General features: G+C 46.7%; 3 protein-coding genes and 1 pseudogene across 5 annotated transcripts; 2 read left to right on the forward strand and 2 right to left on the reverse strand.

Moving 5' to 3' along the window:
• Nucleotides 1–714: 714 nt before the first annotated feature.
• Nucleotides 715–1,647, reverse strand: LEAP2 (liver enriched antimicrobial peptide 2). The gene is made up of 3 exons (XM_070417165.1): nucleotides 1,523–1,647; nucleotides 1,196–1,335; nucleotides 715–894 (listed from the first exon to the last, which is right to left on the reverse strand). The coding sequence occupies exons 1-3, from the start codon at nucleotides 1,577–1,579 to the stop codon at nucleotides 858–860; spliced, it is 234 nt and encodes a 77-aa protein (XP_070273266.1). The 5' UTR covers nucleotides 1,580–1,647; the 3' UTR covers nucleotides 715–857.
• A 3,844-nt stretch (nucleotides 1,648–5,491) lies between these two features.
• LOC139011677 (ubiquitin-conjugating enzyme E2 C pseudogene) lies at nucleotides 5,492–7,284 on the forward strand (annotated as a pseudogene).
• Nucleotides 7,285–8,630: 1,346 nt separating this feature from the next.
• UQCRQ (ubiquinol-cytochrome c reductase complex III subunit VII) lies at nucleotides 8,631–10,048 on the reverse strand. 2 transcript variants are annotated; one of them, XM_070417167.1, is made up of 3 exons: nucleotides 9,950–10,048; nucleotides 9,616–9,783; nucleotides 8,631–8,833 (listed from the first exon to the last, which is right to left on the reverse strand). In XM_070417167.1, the coding sequence occupies exons 2-3, from the start codon at nucleotides 9,767–9,769 to the stop codon at nucleotides 8,739–8,741; spliced, it is 249 nt and encodes an 82-aa protein (XP_070273268.1). In that variant the 5' UTR covers nucleotides 9,770–9,783; nucleotides 9,950–10,048; the 3' UTR covers nucleotides 8,631–8,738. The 2 variants fall into 2 exon arrangements, with proteins under 2 accessions (XP_070273268.1, XP_070273267.1); XM_070417166.1 differs by having other exon boundaries at nucleotides 9,941–10,042.
• Nucleotides 10,049–10,201: 153 nt separating this feature from the next.
• Nucleotides 10,202–15,882, forward strand: GDF9 (growth differentiation factor 9). 2 transcript variants are annotated; one of them, XM_070417170.1, is made up of 3 exons: nucleotides 10,202–10,604; nucleotides 12,504–12,702; nucleotides 14,545–15,882. In XM_070417170.1, the coding sequence occupies exons 2-3, from the start codon at nucleotides 12,567–12,569 to the stop codon at nucleotides 15,504–15,506; spliced, it is 1,098 nt and encodes a 365-aa protein (XP_070273271.1). In that variant the 5' UTR covers nucleotides 10,202–10,604; nucleotides 12,504–12,566; the 3' UTR covers nucleotides 15,507–15,882. The 2 variants fall into 2 exon arrangements, with proteins under 2 accessions (XP_070273271.1, XP_070273269.1); XM_070417168.1 differs by lacking the exon at nucleotides 10,202–10,604 and having other exon boundaries at nucleotides 11,113–12,702.
• Nucleotides 15,883–17,106: the final 1,224 nt, after the last annotated feature.

The raw sequence follows: 17,106 nt of genomic DNA on the forward strand, positions 1-17,106 counted from the left end.
TCTTTCACTTCTGCCTTCTGTTCAGTCACAAACTTGAGCACATCATCAGGTAGCCAATGCCAGCATTGCCCGTTTTGGGCACCTTACTGAAGAGTTCTTGTACAGGGAGTGAAGGGCTAGGATCCTGGACCACAGCTTAGGAACTTGCTGATCACATAGCTATTACTAATCTGATGCCTGTAGCTTGCCACTGTGTTCATTTCGGGGGTTTTTTGTTTGTTTTTGTTCGTTTTAGAGGGAAAGAAAGAAACATCAGTGTGAGAGAACAACATCACCCCACTGTCCCTTGCATGCACCCCAACTGGGGATCGAACCTGCAACCTGGAATTGTGACCTTTCAGTGCATGGTTGACACTCAACCAATGAGCCACACTGGCCAAGGCATGTTCTTTATTTCTTGAAAAAAGGTTAACTCTCACTACTTTTGTTGCTACTTACTGTTAACTTCCAGGGTCGAGAAGTAACACATCATCACTTCTCAGCTTTTTGGCTAAGATCAAGTGTGAACAGTAACAACACATGGTTATTAGGCAATGCTGGGGTATTTTTCCTAGAGTATACAAAGTGACCCTTCTTCCACTCAGAGGCTTAAATTTCAGACTGCCAAATTTTCAAATTTGAGACCTTTAATAATATACATAGAAAAATAAACTCTAAATTGACAAGTTTAGTTATGCTCATCTAAATAACATTCTAAGAAGAAACGGAGACCAATTTAAAGCATAATCTGTCTTTAAATATTAAAAACACAAGATTGCTTCCCTTAAGTGTCTCCAGCCAATGCGCAGTCAGTCAATATTCCATAGAACGGAGCATTGTTGTAGGTGAGTGCGGTTCCTCTTTCCCTGGTATGTACATCATTCCTGGGCCACACTTAGGGAACAGCGTCTCTTTCTAAGGGAAAAGAAAAGGTGGTTTTTAAGATAAAGAATAAAGATAGCAGTGCCCAGAGCCAATCTGTTTCCTTCCTCTGGTTTGAGATATCCAAGCTCAGGGAGGACTGCAGAGAGGAAGGCACCGCTCTTTCATGGCACCTGTGTAACTGTCCTTGGCTCTTAACTCCTGAGGGATTCGCCAAGGAGCTCCCAGCCTCAAGTCCTCCATCCCAACTTTATTCTTAGGTCTGTGAGTGTGCTGGTCTCTGCCCAGCTTCCCAGGCCTCTGGCTCAGCCCTGCTCCCAAGTTTGTGGAGTACCTGCATAGCCTGGTGATGCACTCGGAATCATCCCGGCAGGAGGCTCCAATGGGCCTGAGGGAAACCCCTCTCCAAAATGGGGTCATTCTCCGCAGCCTTCTCTTTGCTGAACTCAGTTCCGATATTGGGGAGCCATCTATCTGTGGGGCAAAGACAAATTCACCTCAGGTGTGGAAAGGTTGACACCCTGCTGCACATCTTGGAGGAATTGTCATTCCCAGGATGCTGCAGACTGAGAGCAGAAGAATCATTCCTCAGGACAGAGTCTGGATCTCGGGCTCTGCTTACAGTGCCACCGTCCCCGCACGCCCACATTCGTATCCTTACCTGGCCCAACAGTAACAGGCAGATCATGAGCACTGCAACGAGTTTAAGGTGCCACATCTTGACACGGAATGTTGGAGCCTGAAAGCCAGGGACAGTTCCCACCTTTATAGACTGAAATGTGCCTCGTTTATGGATGCCAGGTGAGATGGGGGCAAAGTTTATTTTTGCAATCAGGATCGATTTAATAAGTTAATGTCTACCCGAGGAATGTGCTCAAGGCCTGCCTTTCAGGCACGTTGTATTTACTGATCTCTCATCTGGACTTTGAGTGATTATGTTGGCTGCTTGGACCCTTTCACCCATTTTAGCAAAAGTCAGCACTACCCTTCCCTGTGGAAGCCACGTGAAGACATTGAGGGAGGCCAGGCACCTAGCCATATTTTGATTCCGAAATAGCTCACTGAGATCATTTATATCAAAATAGAATTCTAATAATGAGGTCTTCAGAAATAGCGCTGACCCTTTTCAGTCTTGTCCAGGAAAGAGGCACTGAGCTATTGTGTTATAGGCAATTGGATAATGCCCCCATCTCCCTACTGTGGGAGGATGCTTTGGCAAGCAGGGTCTACAATGCCCTAGTCCCTCATTTATGTAGATTGACTGTCACCCTAATTCTCTGCTCTAGATCATCTTCCCGGAAGAACAGAGACCCAGCTGTGGAAAGTTCAAAATCTTGTCTACCTGCCCTCTCCTGGGGGTAAGGCCATCAGGACTGATGTGGGACTTATGTGAACCACAAGTGACTCGAATGAATGAGTATAGGTTGATGTCTTGTTTTGTTCTGTGAATGAGTTGGGAGCGAGGTGGTGGTGATAAATCACACTGCAAAGCCTTGAGTTATGGACTTCCCTCCCACGAGGCCATGGGGCCTCCTAAAGAGCATGTCCTTCTTGCAGCCTCAGGGAAGCAGGTCTAAGCTGAGCTGTCTCCAAAGCCCAAAGTAGGAACTGCTGCTGGCTTCTCAGGGCAACCATGAGTAGCTATGGGTACTCATTAAATGACATGGGCATTTTAATACATTTGGGGGCAAAGGTGTGAATTCTGAGTAAAGAGATTGATAGGACTTTAGATTTACATGTGACCTAGAAAGGTTAGCCAACAAGACAAATGCAATAAGATTTCTTCTCTGCCTGGTGTCTCTGGGAAAAGTTTGCTGATATCTGTTTCCAAGGCCCTTCTCATCTTCCGAGGTTGGATATTTGGTAAGAAACTGCCTGTTCTCCGAGGAAAAGAAGAGGAGATGTGGCACAGCTGAAGGTGAAACAGAAGGTCGCCAATCCTCTTGCCAAGGGAGAGGAAGGTGGTATGGTGGACCTCAAAGCTGGGTGGGGCAGGCTGTGACCACAGCTGTCTGTCCTGGTTCCAGGCCTGGAAGGAGGCACCACTGCCTGTACTTTCTGAAACACTGAGAAGTAGATCTCTGCTAAACTCAGCTAACCAGTTCTGCGACTTTGTGACCAGTTAGCTGCTCCTTCCCTTTACTCTGGGTGACCTCAGGTAGGGGCTTAACTAGGAACTTTGTAGGGTGGAGAAGAGGCTACGTGGTGACCTAGTGAACATTGGGTAAGAACAAATCTGATTAGATAAGCAAAAGACTGAGCAACGTGATGTCCTAGAGCCAGTTGGGTCTGTGGACTCAGTGCCAGCCTCTCCTTTATCAGCCTGGAGTGATGTGCCACATGGGATTCGGAACCTGCTCATTCCAAAGATGGGTACTTTCTCCTAATCCTCCATTTCTGCCTTCCTGTACTCCAAGCAAAATCAAATTAAAAAATTTTAATAAAAATTTTTAAATGTCACAGGCCCCCTGCAATCAAGTATTTCGCTGAATAAAGTACATAACTACGTGTTCCTCCCTCCAGGGAAAGGCCTAAGCAGCCTCTAACAATTTCAGCTGTAAGAAGCGTGCGTGGCTAGGAGGCAGGAGTGGGGTCTCGGGAGGGTAACTGACCACAGGCCAGCCCAGCCCCTCTTTGGGCTTTAGTCTCTTGTTCTGTCCATGAGATAGATGGGAGGAGATCCCTGAGGCCTCTCAGGCACTGACATTTGGGGGTTCACGTGATTAATTTACAAGAAGAAATTGAGACTGAAGCATTGATCGTTTATAGCATGGATAACTCTGAACACAGCTCCCAGGGATTTCCTGCTTTGGAGGTAGGTGCCTGGGATGAAATGAGGAAGAGGGTGTAGGACACAAACAGATGTTTGAACATTTCAGGAGAGATCATTAGGGCTTAACAGTAACTGGAAACTTTTGTGCTGTCCCCGAGCAGGAGGCGTCTAATAAAAAAATGACTTTCCTGAAATGGAAAAACTTTTCTAGGTGAAATTTCAACAAAGGGTCAAAATGTATTCGCTTTTTTGCTGGCTGGAATTGGCAGAGTTCTGTGCCTGCACTAGGCCAACCTGTATCTCCAGGACTGTTGTTGGCCAACTGAAGAGTTCCCATTCTGCTGCCCAGAAATGAATGCCTTTGTTGGCATTCACTGCTGGGGGAAAGAAGGGCAAAATGAACAACTAACTGGCTGTGCCCCAGCGGCAGGTGAAGGAGCTGCACGAAGGCTGGAGGGGACAGGTGGGTGGGTTATAGATACTGAGGCCCACAGTAGTGGTCCCTCAAAATACTTTACCCAAGTTTTCCTTTTCTTTATGGATTTCTACAAATAGTCCTTAAAATGATACCAGATCCCAAATCATGTACAGGAGCACTGAGCTATGACAACTCACCACATTCAGCCACCACCACCTCAGCGCCCTGCTACAGAGCTTTGTGCCTCCAAGTTTAGAGAGGCAGCTCTTTAATAAGAGACGGGCTTCAAAGCAGCCTTTCACAGTTTTATCTAAAAGCAGAAGCTCAGCCTGTATAGGGCTTACAGCAAGGGCTTCTTAGGGTACTCCTGATATAAAAAGGATTCAGACCAACAGGCTCAGTGCTGGGAAAGGGCAAGCTTGATTTTGAGCTGGTACCTCCAAAGGAGTCAAAGAAAGTCTTAGGGTAAAATGAAGCCAAGAATGCCTTGACTGGTGTGGCTCACTTGGTTGAGCATCGTCCCATGCACCCAGAAGTTGCCAGTTTGATTCTCATAGGGGCATATGCCCAGGTTGCAGGCTCCATACCTGGTAGGGGCGTGCAGGAGGCAGCCAATTTTTTCTCTCTCATCGATGTTTCTCTTCTCCCTCTCCTTTCCTCTCTCTTAAATAAATAAAAACATATTTTTAAAAAATGAAGCCCAGAAGGTGGGAAAGGGTGGCCATCTCCCCTAGGAAGCTTGGGGCTAAAACCAGAGAGGGAGAGAGTCATGAATGGCAGTGGTCCTCTCCCCTGGTGCATGCATCTGTTGAAACTATGCAAAGTTATGGATGGGTACATTTATATCTTCAGGTCCACAGCTCTCATCATTCTCAAAAAAGCCCACAACCCGAATATGTTGCATCTCAGGCAAGCCCTGAGAATAAATTTGGACAAAGAGTCAAACAGGAAAATTATTAACACATTTGTTTTATGGGCAGCAAGTTCCAAGCTCAGGAATGCAGGTTTCTTGCCTTTATCACAGGAAGGAAGCAACAGTAAAAGGGTATGGGCCCAAGTCTGCCACTCAGCCATTCCTCCTTATCCTGCCTCACAATGAATGCAGCTTACCTTACCAATTTTTTATTTTTAGGTTTGGAAGTATTTTAACTTTGGTTCCTAAAAGGCAAGAACAATCATGAGAATAAGAAGGAAAGATGCAGCCTGAGACAGAAGCTGAACTACAGTGAAAGTTGCCGTTCTGGACCAGCAACAAGTGTACTTGGGAAATTTCTAGAAGCAGAGCAGGGAAGCATAAGCATAAAACTGCCAACCCTTACCACACTAACTGCTGTCGGAAGGAAAAAGGTACCTTTTTGAGTTACAGTGGTGTTCTCCGAGTTCCTGTGTCCCTCCCAGAGCTTCCCAGAACCACAACCCAGCTGCCGCCAGCTTCGCTGCTGCCGGTGAAGGAGTGAGCCCAGAGGAGGGCCCCGTGGGCAAGAGGTGCATGGTGTGGAGGTTACAGGAGCTGATGACCCCATGATGTCTGGCAACAAAGGAATTTCTGCCTTCCCTGAATCAGACCACCTTTTCAAATGGGTGAGGACCATTCGTGGAGCAGCTGGCACTCTCTATGAAGACATGAGGTCCCAGCTCTCCCTAGAGCTCCCAGTGGCCACCCTTCCAACACACCCGTGGCAAAGTTCCTACCCCTGCTACCACGCTGATGCGGACACCCCGGGTAACATCTGCCTGCACATCCCGAAGGATCTGTGGTCTGCCCTGTACGACATCAGGACCATCCTGCTCCCCGTCCAGGGCCTGCTAGGAGAACCCAACATGGACAGCCTGTTGAACACACATATGGCCAAGAACCTCACAGCCTGTAAGTACCTGCAAGAAACCTATGCAAAGCAGGACTCCAGTCCAGAGCCCTGAGCTTGCTGTCCAGTCTCTCTCCTTGTGCTTTCTAAAATAAACATTATTGTAAATGTTTTATTGATTTTAGAGAGGGAGAAACATTCATATTATTCCACTTATTCATGCATTCATTGGTTGATTCTTGTGTGTGCCCTGACTGAGGATAGAACCCACAACCCTGGCATATCGGGAGGATGCTGTAAGCCAGCCGTGGGCAAACTACGGCCCGCGGGCCGGATCCCGCCCGTTTGAAATGAATAAAACTAAAAAAAAAAAAAAGACCGTACCCTTTTATGTAATGATGTTTACTTTGAATTTATATTAGTTCACACAAACACTCCATCCATGCTTTTGTTCCGGCCCTCCGGTCCAGTTTAAGAACCCATTGTGGCCCTCGAGTCAAAAAGTTTGCCCACCCCTGCTAAGCCAAGCATGTCAAACTCACAGCCTGCAGGCTGCATGTGGCCCACAATGAATATTTTTGCGGCCCAGCCAATATAATGGTATGCAAGAAACATTTTAATAAAAACCTCATAGCTTAATTTTTACAACATCCTGTTATACATAATTATTAATGAGCTACGTTTGCTAATGACTGATTAGTATAATCATGTTGCATTCATTTCCCTTATGCACCTTATGCACAGGCACACCATTTTTCTTCACTAGTACTAGCTGGGAATGTTTTAGCAGCCGATTGCCACATCATTAGTCTTGTACTGACTTGTTTGGTGTCCACAACAGGAAATACTTCGCTTTCGGAGAACAAAATAGGTTTATTTGCGTTATGCTTATTAATTTGTGCAGTTATTCAATGTCTGCTAAGTTAATGTTCAAGAAAAAATATTTTGCCCTGGCCGGTTTGGCTCAGTGGATAGAGTGTTGGCCTGTGGACTGAAGGGTCCTGGATTCGATTCCGGTCAAGGGCACGTGCCTGGGTTGTGGGCTTGATTCCCAGTGTGGGGCGTGCAGGAAGGCAGCTGATCCATGATTCTCTCTCATCATTGATGTTTCTATCTCCCTCTCCCTTCCTCTCTGAAATCAATACAGATATCTTAAAAATATATATATTATTAAAATGTGCTATTATTTTGTTAATGATTACTCATTTATTTCAGCCCTTTGTATTCAGCATGTCTCTATCAAAATAAACCTACGTTTCTATGAAAATTGTAGCTTGTTTTTTTGCAGCCCACATAAACCTTATTTGGCCCGTGTTAGCCTGAGTTTGACATGCTTGCTCTAACCCAGTGGTTCTCAACCTTCCTAATGCCTTGACCCTTTATTATTATTTTTAATCTATTTTTTATTGATTTTTTTACAGAGAGGAAGGGAGAGAGATAGAGAGCTAGAAACATCGATGAGAGAGAAACATCGATCAGCTGCCTCCTGCACATCTCCTACTGGGGATGTGCCCGCAACCCAGATACATGCCCTTGACCGGAATCGAACCTGGGACCTTTCAGTCCGCAGGCTGACACTCTATCCACTGAGCCAAACCGGTTTCGGCTATGCCTTGACCCTTTAAAACAGTTCCTTATGTTGTGGCGACCCCCAGCCATAAAATTATTTTCATTGCTACTTCATAACTGTAATTTTGCTGTTATGAATCGTAATGTAAATATCTGATATGCAGGATGTATTTTGTTACAAATTGAACATAATTAAAGCATAGTGATTAATCACAAAAACAATATGTAATTATATACGTGTTTTCCAATGGTCTTAGGCGACCCCTGTGAAAGGGTCATTCGACCCCCAAAGGGGTCACCACCCACAGGTTGAGAACCACTGCTCTAACCAATTGAGCTACCTGGCCAGGACCTGTGCTTTTTCCTTTTTCCTCAGATTTTCTGTCCTTGACTTATTTCTGTATAGGACTCCATCTTTAGCTGTGGTGTCATATTTGTTGTAGCCCCAGTGATGAATATATTTAGTACATTTTGTTAAAAAAATAAAACTTTTCTACCAAAATATATATTCAAAGGCTCCAGGAGTAAACTTTTTCCATAAAAGGCCAGAGAGTAAATATTTTAGGCTTTATGGGGCATATATGGTTAATAACCGCTGTTAGCAATCTGGTACAAATAGCCAGGGTGTTGCCCCAGCTCTAGAGGTCAAGGGGTCACCTCACCCCTCCTTTTATAGCTGACTTCCCCTCAGGCTACTAAGGAAGGCCTGCCTTAGGAGAAAAGGCAGTACAGTGTAACTTTAAGAACATAAACTATAGTGCCAGACTCCACCATTTCACTATCTATATAATTTGGGCCAAATTGTTAACCCTCCCTGTGCTTGTGTCCTCATCTGCAAAATGAGTGTAATAATATTTCAAAGGTAGTTGTGAGGTTTAAAAGCTCATTTGTGTAAAGGACTAAGAAGAGTGCCTGACACATAGAAATTACAACATAGTGAGGTTTTATTATTGTTAGAGGATCAGAGGGAGGGGAACCAACACTCCCCACAGTCCATGCCACCCACAGCTGGCCAGCCTGCAAGAGCAGCTGCAGCTACTTTCTTGTAGATTATACTGTAGAACAAGGGGTGAGCCCTACTCCTTCACCAAATCCCCAGGCTAGCCAAAACGGTTCAGGGCTCTTCTGGGGAAGGGAGTTCATTAACTTGAAGATTAGCAAGTCACACCAAGGACTCTGCTCACAAAAATGCAAAATCACAACATGGCAGCCCATAAGAAGTTTATTGTGTCTTCAAGACACTACACAATGCAGACTCCTCTCCCAGAGAAGGGTCTTTCAGAGACCGGGAACCATCCTCCAGATGAGCTGCTCATTGGTCATTTTCATAGGTGGCTGGATTCTTCCTCCTGGATTTCTCAAACTCCTCAGTCCCCCATGTGTAGACAAGATAAAACGCGACAAATGCTTTAAAAATCAAAAGTGAGAGAAAAAGCAGTGAGCACACAGGAGACAACGGAGTCCCCATCCTCTTTTCTGCATCACAACAGATTCTGCCCTCCTGTTTCTAGTTTCCAACAAACCCTTTTAAACCAGACGGCCCAGCAGGGTGACGCCAGCCCTGGCTGGTGGCTCTGGAGGCGGGCGCGGTCCCCGGACCCACAAAGGGTGTGGTTGGAGTCCCGGTTGGGTCACCTATAGGAGGCAACCGATCGATGTTTCCCACATCGATATTTCTTTCTCTCCCTCCCTAAAAATCAATGAACACATCATCAGGTGAGGATTTAAACAAAAGAAGGGTGACATGACATACCCATTTGATAAGTGACCAAAAGGGTCTACCTGAGAAACTGGCACCAAACCTTCCCCATCTCTTCCCTGCAGCACATTTAAAACTTTTAATGAAATAATGGAAATAAAATTAACAGCATAAACGTCACCATTTAACCAAACTCGCAATGTTGTGCAACTATCCTATCTGCTTCACTGTCACACAAAGCAGTTGCCGCCACGCAAGTAGCGGGCCAAGTGACCGCAGAGGAAGACGGAGTCACACAAGTGACCTTGGGCCGCCCATTCAAGTTCTCTGTGACTTAGGTTCCTCGTCCGTAAAAGGAGACGAGGATATGACAGTTCAGGGGCCTTGCGGTATTTTCAATGAGAAGAACGGGTGTGCATGGCGAGTTGCGGGGCGCCGGGCACGGAGTCCGCCCCCGCCCCCCGCCCCCGGCCCGGGCCGGGGCACTCACGCGGCGCGACGCGCAGGATGGAGGCCTGGATGCGGCGCAGCACGTTGGGGATGCCCTTGCTGAAGTAGTGCGGGAAGGCGCGCTGCTCGAAGGGCGACAAGTTGTAGGTGATCACGTGCCGCACCCGGGTCAGCTTCCCGAACTCGCGGCCCATGGTGGCGGCGGCGCCTGCGGGGCCGAGGGGGACAGGCGCCGGGCTCAGTCTCGGGCCGCGCCACCCGCACCCCGCAGGCCCTCCCGGCGCTCCTCGTCCTCCCCCGCCCAGGCGGCGCCCCCACCCCCCCAGCGGCCACCAGGACCCCGCCACCCGGCCCCACTCCCGCACCGGGGTCACCTCGCCCTCCACAGTCGCGGGATCCACCGGCCTCCGTCCGCCACTTCCGGCAGGACCGGAAGCCGGTCTAGGAGGCCTTGAAGTCACTTCCGGGGAGTACCATTTTCCCGCTGTCTCGGGAGGAGCCTCGGTCGCCCCCCCTTCGTTCTGGAGAGAAGTGGCCTGGCCGGGTGCCGGCGGGTGGGCGGGGCCTGGGCCGGGGCCGGGGCTGGGGCGTGTGACCCTAGTGCGGGACTCGGGGCGCCTCCCGCGCGCTCACGCTTCCTCTCTGCGCTCCGCCTTGGGTGGAGCCGCAGGAAGCGCTCGGTCCCCGGGAGAACCAGGAGGTGACGAGAAAGGGGCAGGAGACCTGGAGGGCCGCGCCGGCCGGGCGCCGACCTGCCAGCCGGCCCTGCACCGGTGGAGAGCGCCCCCGAGGCCGGTGGAGCCGCCGCGCCTGCGAACGCGGCCCCACACCGCCTGGGGCCGCAGCTGACACCGGCTCGGCCCCAGCACCAAACCCGGGACTCAGATCCCGGCTCCTCTCGGCCACCGCCGCCTGAGAATCTGCTGGCAGGATGTAGACTTTCCTGAATTAGAATAAAAACATTCCGGAGGTGCAGCCACAGAGCCCCCAATAGTTGTCAAGCAATTGATCAAGGGCTGTTAAGTGGTGGTAAGAGGGAAGGAGGGGGCCACCCCTAGGGCATCCAGCACAGCCCCCCGCTTCCTCCTCCCCGAGAAGGTCTGGCGGGGTAGGGCGTGGCGGATGATGGTGATGCCCACATCCTCCCCTCCGCTTTCCTGGAGGAGAGGCGAGGGACGTTGGCTGAGAGGCGTTGCCGTGTGTTTGGAAGGTGCTTTCTACTGGCGGATGCCGCTGCCCTGTGCAGCCGTCTGGCTTCTGGCTGCGGTGTCTGCAGATGTTCTGTTCACGGGATTGCTGGCCATGTGGTCAGTATATAGACCAAGGCCTCGTTCAACAGTTTGGGTGCGTTTTATAACCCTGCTTCCTAGCCGCACGCTAGGGAGGCTTGGCAGGCAAGGAACTTACATTTGCAAACACACCTCCGTGTTATCCTGAGTACTGCACGGACTGGTTTTGTATCTTGTACCAGGAGTGTGTTTGCCTTTTTAAAAAATATATATATTTTATTGATTTTTTACAGAGAGGAAAGGAGAGGGTAGAGCGTTAGAAACATAAATCAGCTGCCTCCTGCACACCCCTACTGGGGATGTGCCCGCAACCAAGGTACATGCCCTTGACCGGAATCGAACCTGGAACCTTTCAGTCGAAAGGCCGACGCTGTGAGCCAAACCGGTTAGGGCTGTGTTTGCTTTTTGGGCAGCACAGAGTCTCCTTAGGAGTGGCACTGGATAGCCCCTCATTTCGGCTACTCCTGGCGCACTTTTGTCTCATTTTCCCAAAACATGACCTCTAGCCTGGTCTCAGCTCCAAGGCAAGAACATAACAGTTAAGAACCATAATACCCTAGGGCCTAGGAAATTCTACCACCATTTGAGTGATGAATGAAACAGTAAGTACATAAAACTTCCATGTATTTTCTAGCACCTGCAAACATTTCTAAACCTTTCAACCAAAATATGTACCGATGAATGTGCAGACAGAGCAAAGACATCAGGACATTATATCTAAAAATGAGTCAAGGTTAAAGGTGACAACCTCCTTTTTTAAGCATGTTGCTGTATTCCAAGTACATATTCTATGGAAGCCACCTGGAAGATGTGAGCAACCTAACAGTTCTCTGCTCTCTAGAATTTCAATACCGAATGGGACTTTCTCTCACCCTCCAAATCAACATGTGATAAATAATTATCCTAAGCACCTGAAAAAGTGGGAGAGGCGGTGAGGATGAAGAGACTGGAAGAGTAAACCAATACCATAAATTGCATATCAACAGATCTTTGTATCATCATGAATAATTAGTTAGTTTTTCCACGTGCCTTGGAAGTTTCAGCAAGCACCTAAGGAACATTTTAAGAACCCGAATTGCTCTAAAAAAAAAAAAAATGGGTTCTTTTAAGATCATTTCTCAATTTCTCTTAGCCTTTCAGCTACATAGCTGGTGCGTTCGTATAACAATAACTTAAGAGGTTTTAAAATAAATGCCAGAGGAAAGCAAAAAACACACAAAACAAATCCGTGTCTAATGAGGATAAAGTAGGATGTTATCAGCTGTTTGACATACAGCTGATAAAAATTATCTTCAGCTAGGCATCCTTGAGGTCTGATTACAGAAGTGACCCTACCCGCCCACACACCTAAAATTTATTTAAGAGATCAACCTAGGTTCCTCCTGGCTTTTAGGAAGAAGACTGGTATGGCTGGGTTCCTTGATAGTTCTTCCAAGCCATGGCGCTTCCCAGCACGTTCTTTTTATGGTTTGGCTGCCTTTCCTGGCTGTGTTATCCTAGTAGCCTTGGTTCTCTGGCTTCTCGGGGAGAGGCTCAGATTGCAGCCAGTGCTGAATTGGAACCTGAGGCCGAGCCTTGGGCCTTGCTGCAGCCTCTAGATAGGAGGGACAGATCTGGCCTCCTTTCCCCTCTCTTCAAGGTTCTGTGTGATGGGCAAGGTGGGGTCCCTAGGCTGCAGCCAGACTCCAGAGCTTTGCGCTACATGAAGAGGCTCTATAAGGCCTATGCTACCAAGGAGGGGATCCCTAAATCCAACAGAAGTCACCTCTACAACACTGTTCGGCTCTTCACCCCTCATGTCCAGCATGACAAGCAGGCTTCTGTGGACCAGGTGACAGGTGTGTGGGAGCAGATTGGTCAGTGGGGGGAGGGAAGATGAGAGACCGGGCTGCACTTCAGTTACAGAAAGAGCTGGGCCTTGCTTCTTGAATTGCATTTTACTTCTCATGATACTCAGTTTCCAAATTCAAACAAATCTGGTACTTGGTCTTACTGTTTCTTCCAGTGCCCTCGTGGGTTAAGGGGGACTGATATGTTAGAATGCTAGAGCTAGAAGAGACGTAATGGCTCTGAAGGCCGAGGAAAGTGCTGCTGGAGAAGGTTAGCATCTTGTCCAAGGTCACAAAATCAAGATTGGAAACCCGGTATTTTGACTTCCAGTTGCTTATTCTTTCCATTCTCCAATACTGGCCTGAAAATGTGCCTAAGACACCTCATAGCTATTGGTATGCTTTGTCACACATGCTGTTTTCCCCTTGTTTGTTGCTTTCTGTGGGAGGAAAACTTAAGTGCCGATGTGGAATAGTAGGTCCTCACAAGAACAGTCTTCAGTTTGACTCAGCACCTTGGTGAGTGTGTGTGAAAGGAGCAGTGCTTTAAAAAAATCTATATTCACTAGGTCATGGTTTTAACCCAAAAGGCCAGAGGTGGCTGTTTGAAACCCTTCCTCCTTTCTTGCTGTCCTATTTTATTTTGGTGGTTTTAGATCCTCATTTGTTGTCTATCTCAAGTGTTCCAAATTAACTTAGATAATTAAGCTTTCTTTATTGACGCCATCCATTAAGGCAGTGGTTCTCAACCTTGGCTGCACATTAGAGTCACCTGGGAATCTTTTTAAAATCCTGATTTCTGGGCCTCATCCTCTGGAAATTCTGTTTCTTTGTTACTAATGTTGTGGCCCCACCCCACAACAAAGAAACAGACTTTCCGGAGGATGAGGCCAGAAATCAGGATTTTAAAAAGATTCCCAGGTGATTCTAATGTGCAGCCAAGGTTGAGAACCACTGCATTAAGGCTTAGAATGTCTGCTTAACAAACCTAGTGGGGCTTTTTTTTTCTTCTTTTTTGTTAATCCTCACCTGAGGATATTTTTCCATTGATTTTTAGAGAGAGTGGAAGAGAGAGAGAGAGAGAGAGAGAAAATCCATTGGGCCCTGACCGGTTTGGCTCAGTCGACTGGAGGGTCCCGGGTTCGATTCCAGTCAAGGGCATATACCTTGGTTGTGGGCACATCCCCAGTAGGGGGTGTGCAGGAGGCAGCTGGTCGGTCGATGTTTCTCTCTCATCCATGTTTCTAACTCTCTATCCCTCTCCCTTCCTCTCTGTAAAAAATCAATAAAATATATATATTAAAAAAAAAATCCATTGGTTGCCTCCTGCACGCACCTAGACCAGGGCCAGGAAAACTGCAACCAAGGTACATGCCCTTGACTGGAATCGAAGCCAGGACCCTTCAGTCCACAGGCTGGTGCTCTATCCATTGAGCCAAACCGGCTAGGGCCAAACCTAGTGTTTTGTTTTTTATTATAATTTTCCCTCTAGAGACTCCCCATGAGAAAAATAGTATTTTCCTTATTTATCGTCCTCTGTTTGGAACAAATTATTAAGATTCTAAAAATTAAACTGTCTTATAATTCCCTGTTATTTCAATTCACCACCAAAGCTGTTTTGACTTTCTGGTAAGAAAATATCCACTTGTAATTGCTGGGAATTACTTATAGCCCCAATTACCTGTATTTTCTGTATACACTCTCCCCCTCCCCCATTTTTCCATTTTTTGAGGTTTGAGGAAATGGGAAAAGAGAAGGGAGAAAGCACATTCAAAAGTACTAATTCCTTGGTTTGACTTCCTGTTCTGTTCGATTGTATTCAGGCACTATTGGTGACTTTTTTCTCCCCAGGAACCGTGCCATCAGTGGACCTGCTGTTTAACCTGGATCGAGTTACTGCTGTGGAACACCTACTCAAGTCAGTCTTGCTATATACTTTCAACAACAACTCAGTTTCTTTCCCCTCTGCTGCTAAATGTGTGTGCCACCTGGTGCTGAAAGAGCCAGCGGCTAGTTCCAGCAAGACACTCCCTAGAGCTCCACACTCTGTTACCTTTAAGTCACAGTTTGAATTACAAAAGAAATACAAATGGGTTGAGGTTGATGTGACTGCCCTGCTTCAGCCTCTAGTGGCCTCCGACAGGAGAAGTGTTCACGTGTCTGTGACCTTTACGTGCGTGAAAGACCAGCTGCAGCCCCCCTCAGCACAGGACAGTCCCCTCAACCTGGCGCGCCCCTCACTGCTTCTGTACCTGAACGACACAAGTGCGCAGGCTCATCACAGGCGGTATTCCCTCCACTATAAAAGGAGCCCTTCACAGGTTCCTGACCAGGGAGGTCTGCCTGCCTGTCCTATAGGAGAAGAGGCTGCTAAGGGAGTAAGATCTTCCCGTCACCGGAGAGGACAGGAAACTGTCAGCTCAGGATTGAAGAAGCCTCTGGTTCCAGCTGCTTTCAACCTGAGTGAATACTTCAAACAGTTCCTTTTTCCCCAAAACGAGTGTGAGCTCCATGACTTTAGACTTAGCTTTAGTCAGCTGAAGTGGGACAACTGGATTGTGGCCCCGCACAGATACAACCCCCGGTACTGTAAAGGGGACTGTCCAAGGGCGGTCGGGCATCGGTATGGCTCTCCAGTTCACACCATGGTGCAGAACATCATCTATGAGAAGCAGCTTGACTCCTCGGTGCCAAGACCATCGTGTGTGCCTGCCAAATACAGCCCTTTGAGTGTGCTGACCATTGAGCCTGATGGCTCAATAGCTTATAAAGAATATGAAGATATGATAGCCACTAAGTGCACCTGTCGTTAACAGATGATCCTCTAAACTAAAACCTTGAGCCTCTTTGGCAAAGTAAATGCCCTGCGCCCACCTGTGCCTTCGTGTGTCGAACCTCTAAATATAATGCAGTGCGTCTTGTATAAGGAGGAGTCTGTGTAGATTAGCACATTCTGTGGTATCTGTCAGTGTAAAGGGACATCTGCCTTTTTTATTTACAAATGTAAATGAGTGTAATTATTTTGGTGCACTTTCCATTTTTTTCCCCCCTAAGCAGTTATTTTTTTTCTTTTCATAAGTCTTTTTTTAATGTTAAAAACTTAATGAGCATTAATTTTGAATGGAATTGCAGCTCTAAGTAGACAATTCAGAGTGTTGTAGTCTTATTTAATGGAAGAATAAATTCCTGTCAGTGGCATAAATTTTCTATATGTGTGTTTATTAAATAAAGATTGCTTTTATATGGTGATTTGGGAGGCAGAGGGAGCATGTCTAAAATCTAGTCTTGGCTCAACCTTTGATCTCTTTCAGAGTAAAAGAGAGGCTAACTTTTTTTTTTTTAGGGTTGCTGTTTTTTGTTTTTGTTTTATTGCTTAAAGTATTACAAAGAGTATTATATATGTCTCCTTTTTTTTTCTCCCCTTGACCTTCCCCTAGCCTCCCATACCCCCCAGTGTCTTGTGTCCATTGGTTATGCTTATATGCGTGCATACAAGTCCTTCGGTTGATCTCTTACCACCCCCCCACCACCACCCCCAACCCTCCCCGGCCTTCCCGCTATAGTTTGAGAGAGGCTAACTTCTTTACCTACATCCTGATGAAGTGAGGTTCACTAGGTCTGGAGTGTATGCAACATTTCTATTGCATTAATGTGACTGGTACACAGTATATTAATCCTGCTCGTTAGATGACTTGTATAAATTGATTCACATCAAACAATATAATATTTGTTCCATTTATTTAAAGGAAATTGCCTTGCAGATTTTTTCCCAAGAAATTGCAGGGTTAAAGATTTTTAAAATGCATTTTCTTCTTTATGTATTTAGATCTCTGACGCTATGGGAGGAAGTCAGGGAGCATTTTTTGTTCCCAGTTTCCCTTAGCTCCCATCACTCCACCCCCACATATTTTTTTCAGGTGGACTTTGGACTGTTCCACTGGTCCAAGCTGGCAGTGAGGAGGCTATATTACAGAGGGGGCCTTGTTTGGATATGAGGGCTTATATGTGGGTTTTCAATCAATTTACCTTAAGAGAGTCCTAGAGGCATGGAGGGCTGATGCAGTTGATTTCTGTTTCAGAGTTTCTAAACCTTCATCTACAAACCAGAAGTAATTCCTAGGTACAAGAAGTATTTAACCATTCTTGTAAATGATGTTTTCTTAGTGCATAATGTCTGACTAAAGAAGTCAGCTTGGATTTTGATATAATGGTGTTGAATCTGCAGATCAGATTGGGGAGTATTGCCATCTTAATGCTATCCATGAATATGGGATGTTTTCCCCTTTATTTAGGTCTTTTTTTTTTTTTCCCCTCAAAAATGTTTTGTAGTTTTTGAGTAAGTTTTGCATCTTTTGTTAAATTTATTTCTAAGAATTTTATTCCTTTTGATGTTATGAATGGAATTGTTTATTT

Source organism: Myotis yumanensis, unplaced genomic scaffold, assembly GCF_028538775.1.
Source record: "Myotis yumanensis isolate MYYU_CA2020_CCGP unplaced genomic scaffold, mMyoYum1.0.hap1 SCAF_5, whole genome shotgun sequence".
Classification (NCBI taxonomy): domain Eukaryota; kingdom Metazoa; phylum Chordata; class Mammalia; order Chiroptera; family Vespertilionidae; genus Myotis; species Myotis yumanensis.